This window comes from Gadus chalcogrammus, chromosome 8, assembly GCF_026213295.1.
Source record: "Gadus chalcogrammus isolate NIFS_2021 chromosome 8, NIFS_Gcha_1.0, whole genome shotgun sequence".
NCBI classification, from domain to species: domain Eukaryota; kingdom Metazoa; phylum Chordata; class Actinopteri; order Gadiformes; family Gadidae; genus Gadus; species Gadus chalcogrammus.
In genome coordinates, this window is record NC_079419.1 from 25,929,370 (window position 1) to 25,944,088 (window position 14,719).

Genomic DNA, 14,719 nt, shown 5'->3' on the forward strand with positions numbered 1-14,719 from the left:
CTATTAGTAGATGTTGTTTTGTACACGTAGCATGCATTCAACTAACTGTCAGTTAACTATTAGTTGCATTATTAGTAGATGGTTAGTTGATAATCAACAAAGCTTTCAACAGATCAGAAACAAGCATTCAACTAACTAAGTTAACTACACGTTGCATTATTAGCTGGCGTTTAGTTGATATTCAACAGTGAGTTAGTTGATACTCTACAGAGCTTGTCAACAAATATGTAACATGCATTCAACCAAGTGTTAGTTGACTATAGTATATTTTTATTTTGTTCATTTATTTTTACAAAAACAGTCTGCAACAGACATTGTGCTTTTTACTACATGTTCTTTACAAATATTCAACTATCAGTTGAGTGTCAACTTCTAGTAAGTTGACTATCAACTGCTGTTATTAACCAATTCTCAACTTACGTTTCATATGGATCAACTTACCCTCCACTCACAAGGAACACATCTAATGAATGAACATTCAACCCTCTGTTGATCATATATGTTCATTGTAAAATAAAGATGAGAATATTTTATCAATCAATAGGCACCCTGTGTAGGTGACAACCTGTTGATTGTCATATGACTGTCGACAAACTATCAGTCAATATTCAACTAAGCATTAGTAGAGAGGTCTTAGGACTGTCAAATTAAAGTGAAAACAGTTTAGTGTCTACACACTATTAACAGAGCAAAACAGAGAAAATAGTTGATTCTCAACAAACTATCAGTCGATGTTCAACTAAGCATTAGTAGAGAGGTCTTAGGACTGTCAAATTAAAGTGAAAACAGTTGAGAACAGTAGCGGTCTACAAACTAGTAACAGTACAAAATAGAGACAAGTTTTGCTCAACTGATCAGTAAAACTGGATGACGCAAAGTGAAATAAACAACACATAAGCAGCATATCAGAGAAGAAAGCAACTTTATTATTTTAAAAAAACTAAGAGTCAAAAGAAACAAGAATACTATAAACCGTTTGAACAAATAAAACAAAAACATATATATTTTTTTTAAATAAACTAAGAGTCAAAAGAAACAAGAATACTATAAACCGTTTGAACAAATAAAACAAAAACATTTTATTTTTTTTAAATAAACTAAGAGTCAAAAGAAACAAGAATACTATAAACCGTTTGAACAAATAAAACAAAAACATTTTTTTTTTTTTAAATAAACTAAGAGTCAAAAGAAACAAGAATACTATAAACCGTTTGAACAAATAAAACAAAAACATTTTTTTTTTTTTTAAATAAACTAAGAGTCAAAAGAAACAAGAATACTATAAACCGTTTGAACAAATAAAACAAAAACATTATTTATTTTTTTAATAAATGAAAACACTCCCCTTTCTCCTCTGTCCATTTCAGCCTCAGCCTCTTTTGGTGAATGGTATCAGTTTTTTTTTCTTTTTAAGTTCTTCAATCTTCAAAGAAAGGTCTCCAACTATTTTTGAGTCGCAGACCTTTGCTAAATGGAGGAGCGTCTTTTTTCCCTTTATCTCCTCCAGGACACTTCTGTCAGCTATGTACAGTTCCGCGATTGCGGCGGTGTCCTTCACAGCATTTCTTGAGACGCCTGCCTTTACGAATGCCCTTGACATTGTGTGTCCCCTTTCAATTATTCGAAGGACCTGGCGGTACCGCTTCACCACATCCGATATGGTTGTCACTGAAAATGGAAAAAAAATCCATTTCATCACTCAATTTGGCCCACCTGATTGTGTTTACCTGGTCGATACTGCTCAACAGTTGGCAAATCATTTGTTTGATCTGTTTTAACAATTGATTTCCGGAAAAGAAAAATGTTGAATTGATAAACAATTCTGTTATTTCAAAAAAAAGTACTGGTATTGATAAAAAATGAGTTAATAATGGTTAAACACAATACAATTCCAAAATGGTCAAGGGGTTCACAAACTTTCAAGCAGCACTGTATATGTAATTTCTGAACCTAAAGAAATACAGGACAATTATATAATTTACTTTACCACGATATCCTTTGGCCTTTGACTTCTTCGACTTCTTCGACTTTTTGCTCCTTTTTTTTGCTTTTTTCTTGTGCTTCCTCTTTTTTCTTTCGGCCATCAGAGGAGGAAGAGCTGCTGCTGCTGGAATCTGAGTCTGTGCTGGAGCTGCTACTTGCGTCAGTGTTTGACTCTGGTTCGGTGTTAGTGTTGTCCACTGTGTCACCTAGGAAATGACGAAAAGCAGAAAAAAGCACTTAAAACAACTTTTAAGGGTAACTTTACCCCCAGTCTCAGCATAACTTGTCACACTGCACAATTTTGAAAAATGCGTTCTGACCAAGGTTCTGACGGCTCAGTTAGGAAGGAGGTGGCTGTAAAGGACACTGGGTTAATCTAGCTGTCACTCAGGAAGATCTAAATGATATAACTTCCTTAAAAAGCAGAGTGACAGAGAGTCTAAGGGCACTATCGCTACACGATGTGAGCTCATATGTCACACAGATGTGTTGTTTGAGGTGGAGGATTTTTCTGATTTTAAATTGTTGGAGGGCAATTCGGAAGTAGATGATGTATCTTGATAGTAGTGTTATGAGACAGAGTAGCCTGAGTGAGTGAGCGAGAATGGCAGTGTGTTGTTGTTTGAGGGATTTCAGTGAGTGAATGGACGAGCGAGGAGATGGAGCGGTAGCATGTGTCTGGGTGTGTGAATGCAAGCGAGAGAAAGCAGCATAAGCTAATGCAACCAACTGTAAAGTGAGTGCAACGGGAATAAAGTAAGCCTGTCAAGAATCGGTGTCCTCCTCATTCCGAACCACTGCCGGTAGAGTTAAGGGTGTTACCGTAACAGTTGTGTAATTTTTAAAAGAGCGCAGCTGGCTGGCTTTGCAGCGTTCGCCTGTAAGGCGCAGGTGTGAATAGTGCCCACCTGATATGCTGATGTCTATCAGATGTTGTGACGTAGAGAGACCCTCATACAATGGGTGAACTCCAATATTGTGGTTGTTGTAGTGAAGCCACATACATTACAGTTTTTTTTCGATCGCTAACCTGAAAAAAACCCACATTGAGCTCCAGTTGTGGTCACAACTGGAGCTCAATGTGCAAAAATCTAACTACAGTCTGCACTACCAACAGTCACTGGAGCTGAACAGTTCACTTCACCTGCAAAATAGGCTCAGAGCAGTAAACACTATTAACCAGCCTCATCGCGATGACACATAATGTCACTCAGAACACATCCACACTCTCACTGCCACTCTTCTCCCTTCACCAACCTTTCTTCCTTGGTCCATTTCCAAAAGAAAGTATTTTTGCACTTTCCCTATATACTGTATATGTTCACTCACAAGTCTAAAACAAGACACCTTGTGTTTCAGTTGAAATAGCAATCCACAGTAGGGCTTTGACTTTTGCCCAAAAATCATATTCGAAGTTTGTTTGTTTATTAATATTAATATTCGAATATATTCGAATATTTATTAATAGTATTTTGACCATTTAATGCCTTCAGTAAGACCTGGGCTGAATCAAAATACTTAGTACATACTATATCTGTTCAGTGTCTACTGAACAGAAGCGTTCTACGCATAGCTGAAGACCATACTACACTTTCAAGTGTAGTACAGTCTACAGCTATGTGTAGAACGCTTCTGAAAGCTTCCGAACACCGCCGAAACTCCACCGAATGTTTTGAGATGACGTATCTCCCCTCAGATGCCGGCAAAACTACCTTGATAAGTTACCTGTTTTCCGTCTTGTCATCGTTGCTATAAAATTAAAAATGTCTCTTTTTACTTGATGACTTACTTTACTTTTTTACTCTTTTTAATGACTCTTTTTTCGCCGCTTTCTACGACGTCTTTCTAAGCCGCTGTTGGTAGTGTCGGGTCAGCCATCATTTCTTCGTTCGTTACCAGACTCCGGTTGCATTGTGAGATAGCGTAGTGACCTACCGTTGTATACTGTGGCGGTAGTACCAATGGGTAGTACGCATTCTTTAACGTTTTCTGTACTACACAATGCGTACTGAGCATTCGGACGCGCTATATTTGTGGCGTACTACAAAATGCATACTATAAGTATGAGTATTCGGATTCAGCCCTGGATTGGGTTTTGCAAGGTTTGTTTACCGGCGTTGCTATGGTTACCGGTCTTGTGTGTTCCAACGGTTTATTGGGTTTCTGATAAATCGCTGTCTAATCAATACTTCATTCACTGCCTCTTCCGTGGTCATTACAATATTATGAATAGACTGCGTCGGGTTCTCCGACGTCTCTCCTCTTGGCCTGCCGATAACAGGTTCGAATATTAAGGGCTGCCTAATATTCGTTGATTTATTTTTTGATATTCGAATTATATTCGAATTACGAAGTTCGAAGTCAAAGCCCTAATCCACAGTGTTTAAAATGCACCAGGATGAAGTCCATTCTGTTTTGAATGTGTGGTTTACAGTTGTGACAGCAGTGTGTTAGCATTTGATCAAAGTGCTGAAAATCCACAGTGTTGTGCAGGTTGTGATATAAGCCATGAGATAAGTGTGTAGAGTTCTGAAAATTGTGTTTAAGCAATGAAAAATTAGCTAGTGGTTGGTCCACAGGAACTGCATGCTGAGTTTTGCACGTGTCGCTCCAGTTGTGCCCACTGTGGTTAAGCGATCATAAAAAACTGTATTGAAGTCCTCAGGTAATACTATACTCTAGCTTTACAAACCTTGCTCTGCTGAAGGCCTTTGCTCAAGCTGTTGCTTCAGTAAAGCATTCTCCTCCTCCAGCAACTCTATCCGGGTCTGCAGCTCTTCTGACCGCTTCTTCCATTGGACTTTGCCTCGTTGAAAAATAATATTTTCCATATTAACAACTGCAACATATGACATGATAGATAACAAATTCATGTTAGTAGAGTATATGAGGCAAACTTGTAGGAAAAGTAAAATGTTGATCTATAAAACATACTACTGAAGTCTCGACTGGACACACTGACAAGCATAGAAGAAATTCAAATCTCCTCATGAAGCACATGAATCTGCACCTGCCACTGTCCGGCAACTCGGAGTCCAACAAAAATAATCCCACACAAGGATCAATTCTTCCCCACCATAATATGTGTTGGTGTGTTTTTCTGCACAATCCTCCTCTCTCTGGATGTGTTTTACATAGCGTGGTTCCAGAGTACGCCTGTTTTAGGCACCTGAATACTGTGGATATTGTCTTTAATAATCGTGATTACACTGTCAATCAAAATAATCGTGATTATGATTATGATTTTTGCCATAATACACATGCTGATATGTTCAGCGATCAGATGGAGAGGAGCGTCTCCCGTAGCCTACAGTTCCAACAGGTTCACGCTGCGCTTTGCATGAAGTGTGTGTGTTTTTATTTTTCTTCCCAACGGGACCGTCAATACTGTCCCAGTGTCAGTTTGGAGCTGAACTGCGCCGAACTGACACCCAGCTGATACACAGCTAAATCAGCTGTGTTTCAGCTTGAGCCTATTCTTCTCGCGAGCCGCGCGTCCAGCAGCAAAAATACAGTAGGCTATACATTATGTTTCACATCGTAGGCTACAAACCACATAACGTGGCATTGACATAGGGCTACATATTATAACCATATGAAACAACAATAATTTGATGTTTTTCTTCTTTATTTATAGGCTAGATGTAGGCATTTTTATTTTTTTTCACCCCATATTATATCAATGATATATTTCGCAGTTTTTATTTCGATCTTCCTGCTTCTCTCCACCCCAGAATGTCTGTCCAATGAATGAATGACCTCAGATCACGTGTGGTTTTGCTTCGTAATGCTGGTTCACTTGCAAAAGGGGCAGTATGAAAGTGGACCACACCAAACAAAAAATATCTAAATTCTATTTGGTCTGGACCAAAGCAAGTGAACCAACGGACTTTCCATGTGTGAATACACCTTAAGTTACACCACTAAATGCATGAGTAATACCATCTGATGACACTAAAATGCGCCTTGATAGGCGCTCATAGGCGCACAGGTCACACGAGACAAAAACCTGCAAAAATTATGTAGATAAATATCACTGGTAAGGGCTTCTGTTTTTGGTGAAATACAGTTGCTTATTTGCAGCTGAATTATTACTTTGAAAAGTAGTCTCGCCACCGTCTCGCAATTAAACGCTTGTGGTGGCGTTAATAAAAAGTCCCACAATTTTATGGTTCATGGTCTAAAGCTAATTATGAGCCTTTGGTTGATATCCAGACAATCCTCTATTATTCAGTTGGCAATGACCACCCGCAACACTGCTACATGCGCCAAAGTATGAGAATATCGAGACGGGAAGAAAAGTCTACGATGTCGCCAAGCAGCTATTAACGTCGTCACCCCCCAGCTAAGCAAAGCTAACGTTACTAGCTCTTGCCGAGCCCGGCCAGAAGCTGTTTGAGTATTACAATAACTTTACAAATGTGTCAACCCAACTTACCAGCAGTAGGCATATCGGAGCTTTCTCCTTCAGTCCCCCGCTGTCCTTTTGCCCGGGTAGAGCGCTCAGGCCTTTCCACCATAGGCAGATTCATATTTCCAGGCGTGGCAGATCTTAACTGGTGAAAAATCATATGCTGGTACTGAAACAAGAGATAGGCCTAACATAAGTGGTTCACACATACAAGTAATGGCGACTGCTTTCGAAATAAAACAATAACTGTTGAGAGAGGGTTGATACTTACCATAGCGACAAGATCCAATTTATTTTGCGCGGACTAATAGCTTCTTTCAAGTTTCAACGGCACCGAGTTGGCGGTGCGGCTTAGCCAATCGGACGGTAGAAGCGCTTGATTATTATGATTGAGTCAGGCATCAACCAGGGAATCAGCCCAACCTTTGCGGTGGGAGGTGTATCGATGTAAAAATCAAGCGTACCTCCACATATTGAACTAATAACAGAAAAGTGCGCCAGATTTTCAAATCAGGGCCAGTAACATCAGTTATTTCCTCTGACCACCGGTGCTATGGCTTCGATTGTGGGAACACTTTTGAGAAAAGTGAATGTCAAGGAGTCAAAAAAAACATCATTCAAGTTGATAACATGGTTGCAAAAGAAAAGGTTGCTGCAAAGAAAAGTGAAATGCAAAAACTGCAGACACAAAATGAAGATGGTCTACTACACACAGTCCACAGATCTCCACATCTGGTAAGTGTGCTAATGTTATTAATTATTGTTAACTCATGGGCCCATCAGTTGTTTGGCAATCGGCACAACCATTTAGGTTGGAATATGATATTATTGCGAGTTTCCGCGCCTCCACCGCGCAGCAGCTGGTCGCCTCCCTTGTCCCTTCATTTCAAAGAGGGGAGGCGGTTGCCCTACCGCTCAGCTTTCCCAAACTGTTCTCTCGACTTTATTATTGGTAAAAGCTCATACAGAGACTATTACACCGGTATACATGTTTTAAAAGAGCAATACATGTGATGAATTTCTGGTCAAGCTATCCCAACGAGGATGATTTTTTAAAAAGTCACTTTTCGTTGTTCGTGTTTTGATTTCCAAACGGATGTGGATTGAACGGAAGATACACTGATTTTGGGGCCATAGGATTTGGGGCTGTCACGTTAAAAATTGTACCGGGGGCGAAAATTGTACCGGCCTACGCCATCCATAGTAATCCATTCCAAACCTGCCTGGCAACAGACGATCGCAACGGGGGATTGCGTCGAATGACGTGGAAGGTTCTTGAACATTCGCGAACTCGTTCATTGAGCGCGACAAGACAGATAACACTTATTTTACAAATTACATTTATTAGCGTTCCTAACTTTATATTTGTATTGTATTGCATTGTATTTATCTATTTCCCTACACAGTAATAGCTAAATGTTATGGGGATAACGTGAATAATAATAATAAACAGTTAATGCCTGCTCACCTATCTACCTATCTATTATCTATCTATTACCTATAATCTATTCTCTAAATTTAATTAAGGAAATTAAATTAACACAAGCTAGCTAGACTATGAACACATTAAACACTCAGTAAACTAGCTAAATTTGATTAAACAATTAAATGCAATACAAATATAAAGTAAAAACAAGTGTTATCTAGCGCGATCCGTTATCTGTATTATATTATTTCGTCTTCGGCAACATGAGCGCAATTGAAACCTGCCTGGCAACGGACAACCCCTTACGTAATCTGTTGTGAAGACGTAGGCCGGTACAATTTTCGCCCCCGGTACAATTTTAACGTGACACCGCCCCAAAAAAACAAATGCTAATACTGAAATATTTGTATGGTAGCCCTTATTAACAATTCCCATTTGAATGTAATATATGTAAGTAATGAATCAAATGCTAATGAATGGTTTGATTGATTTAATGTTATTATTTCAGACATATCAAAAAAACAAAACAAAATGAAAAGCATGAAAATACAATAGACAAAAATTATGTTCAAATCAATTCACAAAAATAAAAAAATAAAAGAAATTAGATATATTTAATTGATATGCCTGAAACAAGTAGGAAGAACTATACACTTAATCGTACCCCTTTGTAATGCATGATTGAAATGATGAATAAGCTTGTACACAGCGATTAGCCTGTAGCTTGATATGTAGTATCAAGCTAGTTTAAGTTTTAAGATATCTATTTGATCAAGTTATAATTTATGACATGATCATCAATAAGGGTTATTTACATTGCCACAATGTTTTAGGCTGAGCAGTTTGTAGACAATGTATTATATGTCAAACTTATAGACATCATTTAAATGTCCAATTTGTTTGCAATTTTCAGGGAGTGCCGTCGTAAAAGATGTGGACGTTTGAGGAGAAGTGTAAGGACCAAGTCTCTTTTCTCAAACTCACACTGTAGTCTCTTCACATGGATGAAGTACATTCACAGGTAATCATTTTAGGTTTTCTCCAACTCCAGTATTTCACAGATTACAGCTCTAGGTTCAGAGTGTGAAATGTTTGTACAATTTAAGCTGAAACTATAGTTGCAAGTTGCAACAGTAGTTTTTCAGTAGAAAAAGCTTTGTGACAAAAGTAGACTTACGGATTGATCAAACAAGCACATATTTTCTTTGTTTATGTAAACAGTTCTGATTAAATCTTTGTTTTCTTTGTAGATTTGCACAGGGTTTGCAGCTACTGCAGGTAGACATGCTTCAGGATGGCATCTCTAAAAGCACTGCTACACTCTCAATGATGTCTAAAAAACTGCGAAGAATTTGCCTAAAAAGTCTTAAAAGGCACAGGAAAGAAAAAGGCCAGAAAATCGGTGGAGTCAACGCTATCGTCCACATTGACGAGAGCAAGTTCTGCCATAAGCGCAAGGTATATTTGTAATATAATTCACTAAATATGGGGTAATTCAATTTCAACTCATCAAAAACCTGATCTTTCCTCAGTTCTTGCTTTGGATTTTATTATATACTTAATGTTGAAATATCAATTGTCTTCAAGAGAAATCTTTAAGCTTTACTTTTAGATTAATTATTGTGGAAGTTTGGCTCTATGAACATAATTTCTGAATTTTCTGAATTTGTATTTAAAGCCTCACCATTCAAAATATTTTCCCTGGAATGGTTTTAACCACACTTGAAAAAAAATATTAATTTAAGTACTTGATGATGTTAATGCAATCAAATAAATAGCACTATGTACTGCATTCACATGCAAATCTGCATATTGGAGGGGCCGATGAAAAGTTACAAGGTCATGACTTGTGTGCTGTATGCATCTTTCAAGAAGTATGGAAGACGCCTCGGAGTGTTTTGATACTATTTGCTATAACCAATCTATGCCTTAAGAAAACATGGGCTACATTATAGTTTTTTCAGGTAGAGCAAGTTGAAATAAGAAATAAAATTAGACCGTATGCTATATCATATCAAGGTAATCATGCAACTTCTAGGTAACTGTCAGGTAGTTCAATGCATGAAAGAGTTATCAACTCATTCACTGTTGACATGCAACAACACATACTAATAATAATATGCATTCCAAACTTAAAAAAACAAAAGTTTTTATATTACTCCATTATTTATATCATTTGGAAATTAGCATAATCATCCTACTTCTCACTGGCAGTAATATAACATTGATTATGTATATGTTTGACTGTAGGGTATTATTTATTTTATAACATTAATATTGTGTTTTGGCAGTACGGAAGAGGGCGCTTCGGGAACAGCTGGAGGAGAAAAAGGACATGGGTCTTTGGAATGCTCCAAATCAAACGGTCTGACAGGCGTCCTATTCTTCGCCTTGTGCAGAGACGAAATAAGGAGACCCTTGTTCCTATCATCAAAAAGCATGTGAAGCGTCACAGTCTCGTCGTTAGTGATGAGTGGAGAGCGTATGCCGGTCTCGCCACAGAGGGCTACAGGCATGTCAGGGTGAACCACAGCCAACATTATGTTGACCCTCAGACAGGACTCCATACTCAGAACCTCGAGAGAGCGTGGCAGACCTATAAAAAGGAAATTTGGAGAATGCGGGGGAATGGGTCGGAGAAGGCCTTGAAAGAGCAGCTCTGCTTTATTGAGTGGACCTACTGGTTAGCGAGGAAAAATTCAGAAGGTGTCCTTGGCAGGCTTGTCAAGGACATAAGGCGCTCCTATCAGACATAGGAAGCAGAGCTTGGCATTGATCAAAATAAGCTGAAATGGACAGAGGAGAAAGGGGAGTGTTTTAATTTATTTTTAAAAGAAAAGTTTTTGTTGTATATGTTCAAACGGTTTATAGTATTCTTGGTTCTTTTGACTCTTCAAACTCTTCCTTTGTAAAAAGAGTTCTGTTGAAGATTAGTTTTTTTTTAATAATAATAGTTGTTTATTTCACTTTGCGGTCATCCAGTGTTACTGATCAGTTGAGCAAAACTTGTCTCTATTTTGTACAGTTACTAGTTTGTAGTTTGTCTACTGTTCTCATCTGTTTTCACTTTAATTTGACAGTCCTAAGACCTCTCTACTAATACTTGGTTGAATATCGACTGATAGTTTGTTGAGAATCAACTATTTTCTCTGTTTTGCTCTGTTAATAGTTTGCACACACTAAACAGTTTTCACTTTAATTTGACAGTCCTAAGACCTGTCTACTAATGCTTAATTGAATATCGACTGATAGTTTGTTGAGAATCAACTGATAGTCAACTATTTTCTCTGTTTTGCTCTGTTAATAGTGTGTAGACACTAAACTGTTTTCACTTTAATTTGACAGTCCTAAGACCTGTCTACTAATGCTTAATTGAATATCGACTGATAGTTAGTTGAGAATCAACTATTTTCTCTGTTTTGCTCTGTTAATAGTTTGCACACACTAAACTGTTTTCACTTTAATTTGACAGTCCTAAGACCTGTCTACTAATGCTTAATTGAATATCGACTGATAGTTTGTTGAGAATCAACTGATAGTCAACTATTTTCTCTGTTTTGCTCTGTTAATAGTTTGCACACACTAAACTGTTTTCACTTTAATTTGACAGTCCTAAGACCTCTCTACTAATGCTTAGTTGAATATTGACTGATAGTTTGTCGACAGTCATATGACAATCAACAGGTTGTCACCTACACAGGGTGCCTATTGATTGATAAAATATTCTCATCTTTATTTTACAATGAACATATATGATCAACAGAGGGTTGAATGTTCATTCATTAGATGTGTTCCTTGTGAGTGGAGGAAAGTTGATCCATATGAAACGTAAGTTGAGAATTGGTTAATAACAGCAGTTGATAGTCAACTTACTAGAAGTTGACACTCAACTGATAGTTGAATATTTGTAAAGAACATGTAGTAAAAAGCACAATGTCTGTTGCAGACTGTTTTTGTAAAAATAAATGAACGAAATGAAAAATATACTATAGTCAACTAACACTTAGTTGAATGCATGTTACATATTTGTTGACAAGCTCTGTAGAATATCAACTAACTCACTGTTGAATATCAACTAAACACCAGCTAATAGTGCAACGTGTAGTTAACTTAGTTAGTTGAATGCTTGTTTCTTATCTGTTGAAAGCTTTGTTGATTATCAACTAACCATCTACTAATAATGCAACTAATAGTTAACTGACAGTTAGTTGAATGCATGCTACGTGTACAAAACAACATCTACTAATAGCGCAACTTATAGTTAACAGACAGTTAGTTGAATCCATGTTTCTTATCTGTTGAACAAGCTCTGTCAAATATCAACTAACCATCTACTAATAGTGCAACTTATAGTTAACTTACAGTTAGTTGAATACATGTTGCTTAGTTAGTTGAATCCATGTTTCTTATCTGTTGAACAAGCTCTGTCAAATATCAACTAACCATCTACTAATAGTGCAACTTATAGTTAACTTACAGTTAGTTGAATACATGTTGCTTATCAGTTGAGATAGTTTGGTTGAATGTCAACTCATTCACTGTTGACATGCAACTGAATATCTACTGATGGCTTGTTGAGTGTCAACAGTGGACTATCAAACTAAAGTGTTACCAAATGTTATTTTACTTGAGGTCTTGTTGATTGCTCCCGGTGCTAATTTTGATGATTGTTCTGTTCTTTAACTTTTGCTAGACTAAAACACACCATTGTTATTGTAAGTATGCACTGTATAAAGTTGAGTTACATTATAAACTATTGCAGTGTGCGATTTTAAATTCCTCTTAAATTATTCTGCTATACTAACTTAACCCAATTGAAGTGAATTCTGTATAAGAACTCATTACAATGTAAAATTATAAATTACTACAATTAACAGGACAGTTAGCTGAAGTGAGGATTAAAAGTTATTACAACGTTAAATAATAAGCTAGCACTGTCCTTGTCTGTAAGTGAAAATCAGGTGGATGTGTGTATGCACAAATGGCTACACTATAACTGCGTATAGTTGGAACAGTGATCTAAACATTATTTTCCCTTTGATGTTTGCTTTCAGAAAAGAAAGTTCATCTGGAAGTGTCCCTGTACAAGAGATTTTATCTACGCTTGGTGAAAAGATCAACCATAACCAAGTCAACCGGTTCAACATAAACCGTGTTGCTGTGCTGGATGGTGCCATTCGGGGCTTTAAAAGAATCTCGTTTGACCCGACACACAGGATAAGTGTGAGATTTTCTGACGACAAAGGAACAAGTGAAGAAGCTGTGGATCTTGGTGGTCCAAGAAGATAATTTCTTCGACTGCTTACAGAAGCTCTTGCACAGTCTTCAGTGTTTGAGGGAACAGAAGGGAACCTCAACTTGGCTCTTGATTCATCAGGTAGCCATTATCTTGTTTTTGGTTTTCATGAAATAATTATATACCCTGTAAAATAGATTATGGCTCCCACTCCATTTTGAACCTCATAGTGATTTTAATCCTTTGAAATAATAGCCTAACACTGTAAAAAGACAGTGTGGCTACTAGGGGTGAAACGGATCAGTGTGTCCACGGTTCGGTTCAGATAACCGTTTTGGGCCTCGGTTTCGGATACGGTTCGGATTAGGATCATGTCCGTGATAGTAAATAGGCGGACTTTTTTTTGACGGAGGGTTTGGGGGAGAAACACAAAAATTAATGAGACCCACAGGCTATTTGCAATGTGTTAATTGACTGCAATCAGACAACTTGCAAGGCTTTTTTGTGCAATAAATGTTCCCCTAAATGCATTTGAAAACATGGTGCACTGAGTGTAACATGTAAGGGATAACGGCCGACGAGGCTTAGAACTCTGGCGACGAGCGCAGCATGAAGCCAGAGTTGCCTCTACCTGTCCATTATTTCCATCGAACCGGTCGACCTCGAAGGCCGTTATCCCGATTATCACCCGTTTGTATTTATCTCCCGTATATTTAGAATATAATTGTATCAATTACTTTCTTTAAATTTCGGAATCGTGCGCTTGAAAAGCCCAGTTTGTTTTGAACGCTGACAGGATGAAGGGAGGGGCGGGAAAAGTCTCATTGGCTCGGGCAGCACTGGAGAGAATGCATTCCGCTGGGTCCTAAACACCCTTTGTATCGGACGTAGGCTACAGTAGGCAAAATACGCTACACAAGGCAATGCCTTCATGAAACCGAAATCCGCGGATCTCCAGAATGCTCCGAACTGTGGTAAACGAACCGAACGGATTCGGATACAATTCGAATCCGCTGCAGGCCTAGTGGCTACCCTGGTACCAAAGAGGGTGCCAAACTCAGATTACAAACTGTGACTTTAAGACATTTCCATGGCAACAGTTAAAAGGTTATGCTAACACTACCTAAATTCTACCTCTTTTTTTCAGCTGTCAGAGAGGACCGATACTTTGTTACAGGAAGGGCTATTGCAGTAAGTCTGGTACATGGAGGGCCTTCACCAAATTTCTTGTCCCAAACACTGTTTGACTGCATAGTTCAAGGGCCAGAGAAATCTAGACCAAACCTTGGGGACATCGCCGACTCCGAAATCCGTGAGAAAATACAAAAGGTTTGTTGCATTTTCATTTCATCATATTCAGCATTCTCTATCTATCTGTCTTATCATTTGTGCCCCCAATTCCGTTAAATGGATCAGTTTATATCCGTTTTACACTGTGGTATTATGCATCTGCCACAAGATATCATTTTGGATGTGACGAAGTGCCCAGGTTGCGTTCATTGGACTGAAGTAGTCTTACCCAATTAAAAGTAAAATCATATCACTGGCACGTTATAAGCCACTAACGTCAAAGTTACAATCACCTCTAGCAAAGCAGTGTTGAAATATGAGAAAATTTGAGTTTTGAGCTAAAAGTAGTCACTGGAATAATGTTTAACTGGAA

General features: G+C 38.0%; 2 protein-coding genes across 2 annotated transcripts; one reads left to right on the plus strand and one right to left on the minus strand.

Moving 5' to 3' along the window:
• Positions 1-1,214: 1,214 nt before the first annotated feature.
• Positions 1,215-8,403, minus strand: LOC130387320 (ADP-ribosylation factor-like protein 6-interacting protein 4). The gene is made up of 4 exons (XM_056596346.1): positions 6,422-8,403; positions 4,676-4,789; positions 1,988-2,189; positions 1,215-1,668 (listed from the first exon to the last, which is right to left on the minus strand). Exons 1-4 carry the CDS (start codon positions 6,552-6,554, stop codon positions 1,614-1,616), a joined length of 504 nt encoding a protein of 167 aa, XP_056452321.1. The 5' UTR covers positions 6,555-8,403; the 3' UTR covers positions 1,215-1,613.
• On the plus strand, positions 3,431-12,634 carry LOC130387319 (uncharacterized). The gene is made up of 4 exons (XM_056596345.1): positions 3,431-7,129; positions 8,734-8,841; positions 9,071-9,278; positions 10,112-12,634. Exons 1-4 carry the CDS (start codon positions 6,948-6,950, stop codon positions 10,574-10,576), a joined length of 963 nt encoding a protein of 320 aa, XP_056452320.1. The 5' UTR covers positions 3,431-6,947; the 3' UTR covers positions 10,577-12,634.
• Positions 12,635-14,719: the final 2,085 nt, after the last annotated feature.

What these genes read in the sequence shown, in the direction of transcription:
- LOC130387320 (XM_056596346.1), bottom strand. Translation starts at nt 6,554, where the DNA reads ATGATTTTTCACCAGTTAAGATCTGCCACGCCTGGAAATATGAATCTG. An exon ending in CTCCGATATGCCTACTGCTG is followed by an intron (nt 4,790 to 6,421) that starts GTAAGTTGGGTT and finishes TTTTTCAACGAG; the next exon opens with GCAAAGTCCAATGGAAGAAG. An exon ending in AAAGGCCAAAGGATATCGTG is followed by an intron (nt 1,669 to 1,987) that starts GTAAAGTAAATT and finishes TTCCATTTTCAG; the next exon opens with TGACAACCATATCGGATGTG.
- LOC130387319 (XM_056596345.1), top strand. Translation starts at nt 6,948, where the DNA reads ATGGCTTCGATTGTGGGAACACTTTTGAGAAAAGTGAATGTCAAGGAG. An exon ending in TCCACAGATCTCCACATCTG is followed by an intron (nt 7,130 to 8,733) that starts GTAAGTGTGCTA and finishes TGCAATTTTCAG; the next exon opens with GGAGTGCCGTCGTAAAAGAT. An exon ending in TGGATGAAGTACATTCACAG is followed by an intron (nt 8,842 to 9,070) that starts GTAATCATTTTA and finishes TTTTCTTTGTAG; the next exon opens with ATTTGCACAGGGTTTGCAGC.